Source organism: Desmodus rotundus, chromosome 5 (assembly GCF_022682495.2).
Source record: "Desmodus rotundus isolate HL8 chromosome 5, HLdesRot8A.1, whole genome shotgun sequence".
NCBI classification, from domain to species: domain Eukaryota; kingdom Metazoa; phylum Chordata; class Mammalia; order Chiroptera; family Phyllostomidae; genus Desmodus; species Desmodus rotundus.
In genome coordinates this window covers 103,229,327-103,233,310 of record NC_071391.1, presented here as the reverse complement: position 1 = coordinate 103,233,310, position 3,984 = coordinate 103,229,327, and the positions used below count along the sequence as shown (strand labels likewise).

The following is a 3,984-nucleotide window of genomic DNA, read 5'->3' as shown; positions in this document are numbered from 1 at the left end:
CCCCACGCCCCCAGGCTGGGGTCCTCCTGATGTCCAGGGTGTTGGCCTCATAGGACCATGTTCTAACCCAGCTTGGCCACTAACCCTGAGTGCTGGTCTCAGCCGTGAAGTGGGGCACGGGGAGGGGAAATCAAGGCCCTCCTGCCCAAGGTCTAGTAGAAGAGGCAGTGAACCCTCAAGTGTAGAAATCATCATGGCACACGCCAGCTTGTCGTAACAAATTCCTCGGGGGAACATCCTAGGAGGGAAGAGAAAAGGCAGAGGAAGCAGGGCAGGGCCACCGCGGCCCGAAGTCCCCGGGAGGGGGATGTGCAACTGAGAAGCTAGTGCCTGAGGACTGAGCGGCGAGAAGCAGATCAAAAGGTGCCCACGCTCGTCAAGGCTGCAGAGCAAACGGGGGTAGTTTGGACCCCACTGCCCGGGCACAAAATCTTTCCTCCGGAGCTGGTCCCCCTTCCCCTAACGCACCCCTCCCCCAGTCCTGGCTGGGCCCGCGTGAGGCCGCGGGGGCGGCACCGGCGCCTTCCTGTTCTGTCCTTATATGGTGACCCCGGGCCGGGCCGGGCTACATAAGGCCGGGCTGCTAACCGCGCCAGAGCAGACAGCGGGGCCTCGCGTTGAGCAGGGGTAGCGGGAGGCGAGGGGACGCGGAGGGTAAGCGCAGTAAGAGGCCGGCGCCATGGGGCTGGAAGAGGCACGCGAGCTGGAGTGCGCGGCGCTGGGCGCGTTCCTGCGGGAGCCGCGGGAAGCCGAGCGCACACTGCTGCTCGACTGCCGCCCCTTTCTGGCCTTTTGTCGGCGCCACGTGCGCACCGCGCGGCCGGTTCCCTGGAACGCATTGCTGCGGCGCCGCGCGCGGGGTCCGCCCGCCGCAGCCCTCGCTTGTCTGCTGCCAGACCGCGCGCTGCGAGCACGCCTGGCCCGCGGGGAGCTGGCGCGCGCCGTGGTGCTGGACCAGGCCGGCGCTTCGCTGGCCGCGTTGCCACCCGACTGCCCGGCCAGTGTGCTGCTGGGTGCGCTCCTGCACGAGACTCATGCCGGGCCCACCGCCGTGTGCTTCCTGCGAGGTGAGCAGCCAGCCGGACTCTCCCAACTGGGCCCTCCTGCTGCCCCCCTGGCCTGGCCCAGCCCTCCCCTTTCCCTCCTCAGCTTTCCCGCTGACCCTGCCCCTGTCCTCCCGGCAGGAGGCTTCGACGCCTTCCAGGCCTGCTGTCCTGACCTGTGCTCTGAGTCCCCCGCCCCAGCGACGCCACCTGCTGGGGCAGAAAACAGGCGCTCAGACCCCAGGGCTCCCTTCTATGACCAGGTGAGTTGAAATCAGGGCTCCTTGTCACTGTCTCCCTGTGTGTGCCTGGCGTGGGTGGCTCATGCACCTCTGGGTCTGTGGATGTCTGCAGCCTATTTGGGAGTTTGAGGAGGACGTGTGTATCTGTGCATGTAATATCTCTGTGTGTCCCTTGGTGTCCTCATATTCCAGAGCCTGGTCCTGGTCAGGTCTGGCCCAGGGCTCCTTCAGTCCTGGGTGAAGCGGACCTCACCCCGCCCCTCCCACTCTCCCTCCAGGGTGGCCCCGTGGAGATCTTGCCCTACCTGTTCCTGGGCAGCTGCAGCCACTCATCGGATCTGCAGGGGCTGCAGGCCTGTGGTATCACTGCTGTCCTCAACGTCTCCGCCAGCTGCCCCAACCATTTCGAGGGCCTTCTGTGCTACAAAAGCATCCCGGTGGAGGACAACCAAATGGTGGAGATCAGTGCCTGGTTCCAGGAGGCCATAGGCTTCATCGGTATGAGGGGCCTCAGCAGGGACCAAGGGGAGGGACTGGGGCAACACCTCCTTGCTGCCCAATTTCCCGGCTGACCTCCACCCATTTCCCTTGCAGACTCCGTGAAGAACAGTGGGGGCCGGGTGCTGGTGCACTGCCAGGCTGGCATCTCCCGCTCTGCCACCATCTGCCTGGCATACCTCATACAGAGCCACCGTGTGCGGCTGGACGAGGCCTTCGACTTTGTTAAGCAACGCCGGGGGGTCATCTCCCCCAACTTCAGTTTCATGGGGCAGCTGCTACAGTTTGAGACTCAAGTGCTATGTCACTGAGGCAGGGCCGAGGCACACACAGCCACCGGTTCCTAGGGAGCTGACCTGGGACAGCTGGGCTCCTTTCAGGGCCTCACAATGCCCCCCACCTCGGGGAGAGCTGCCCCTTCCTTGGAGTTTGGAAAGCCCCGAGGTGGGGGTGCTGGAAGTACAGGAATGCTGGATTCTCTTACCTGGTGCTCTTCTGCTAGGAGTCTGAGGCTGGCCCGCATTTGGGACAAGAGTGAAGAGTTTGTCTGTTGCCCTCCAGCCCCATCCTTTGGCAGAAACTAACTGGGCTCTACACCCATGGATCCACTGGCCCCACCGCTGTGTTGAAGCCCAAGGAACAAGCTGTGACAACCAGGAGCCCAGTCTGGGGATGGCGCACCGCAGGGCCTAGAGCTGGCGCGCCCTGTGTTCCTGGGGAGCTGGGCTCAGGGAAGTGATGCCTGCCTGTGTGTGAGCGTCTTGCCTGCGTGTGTGTATTTGAGCATTTCACGCCCGTGTTGGCGCTGGAAAGCTATTTGTGTTCAGCTGACATTTAACACTCCCTCCCCTACTTCCTCCCAGCCCTGTGGGCGGGGGCTGGAAACTTAGCACTTTATATTTATAACGAACTTGGAGGATGTGTCAATAAAATATTGTTTTGTTTAAAAAAAAACAACTTCTAAAGCATCTGGTATCAAGTCAATGTCTGGGAAAATGCTCAAAAGCTCTTGCTTAATCAGAGCTCACCTTTCCTTGTGACTTGGTGCCTGGGAAACAGAAGGAGGAAGGTGCACGCGTGCCCTCCCTGGCAGAAGGCGCCCCTGGGCCCCAGCTCTCCTGTGCTGGTGGCCTTTCCCAGGTGGTTCCTGGACACTGGCTCCAACCTACTCCTGTTGCAGGTATTGGTCCTGTGGGAAAAGGTTGCGTCCAGGACTCAGAACGGCCCAGTGCTGCCCTGCTCAGACCCGCTTGCTTTCTGGAGAGTGTGGATGTGTGTGTGTGTGTGTGTGTGCGCGTGCGTGCCCATGCATATGGCTGTCCTATGGGTGTGGGTGTCTTGTTCTTGGCTTGTCTACACCTGCATGTCATTTGTATGGGTGATTGTGGCTGTGCGTGTGGCTCTCCTTGTGGCTGTGTGCATGTGCCACACCACTCCTCCTGCCCCCAGTTGGGCTCAGAGCCTCTCCCTTCATTTCTCTCCAACATTCCCAGGTTGGGCCCTGGGCCTCAGAATGCCTGCCCACTCTGGGGCTCATGGCAGCCCCTGTTCCAGAGCTCCTTGTCCCCAGAAGACGTGAGGCATGGTGTCTGGTACTGAGTACATGTCACCAGGGATGGGCTTCATTCTCTCCACACCAACCCAGTGAGTGTGTCTTCACTGAATATGGGGTACGAGCCCAGGGTGTCTGAGGAGAACAAGGTGTCTGGGGAGACATGAGATGGGGCCCAGCCAAGCCCGAGCAGAGAGCGCCCACCTGGCCTCTTGCAGGGGTGTGGTGGCCCGTGAGTTCAGCTCTTCATGAGCTCATTCTGCTTCAGCCTCTACTCCGACTCTCCTGGCCACTTAGACATGCGTGTGTCATCTCACTAACTTTATTTTGTCTTCCCAAATGCCACTCAGGGTCACCTTGTAGAATGCCGTCCATTGTTTGGGGCTTTTGGAGTGCCTGGCAAGGCACTCCTCGGTGGGGCAGGGGAGTTTTTTTTTTTTCTTAAAGATTTTGGCCCTGGCTGGTGTAGCTCAGTGGATTGAGGAGTGTGGGCTGCAAACCAAAGGGTCGCTGGTTCGGTTCTTGGCCAGGGCACATGCCTGGGTTGTAGGCCAGGTCCCCAGTAGGGGGTATGCGAGAGGCAACCACACATTGATGTTTCTTTCCCTCTCTTTCTCCTTCCCTTTTCCTCTCTCTAAAAATAAATAAA

General features: G+C 60.4%; 1 protein-coding gene across 1 annotated transcript; it reads left to right on the top strand.

Moving 5' to 3' along the window:
* Positions 1–601: 601 nt before the first annotated feature.
* On the top strand, positions 602–3,984 carry DUSP2 (dual specificity phosphatase 2). Its single transcript, XM_053924640.1, has 4 exons — positions 602–1,067; positions 1,185–1,306; positions 1,564–1,783; positions 1,880–3,984. The coding sequence occupies exons 1-4, from the start codon at positions 680–682 to the stop codon at positions 2,092–2,094; spliced, it is 945 nt and encodes a 314-aa protein (XP_053780615.1). The 5' UTR covers positions 602–679; the 3' UTR covers positions 2,095–3,984.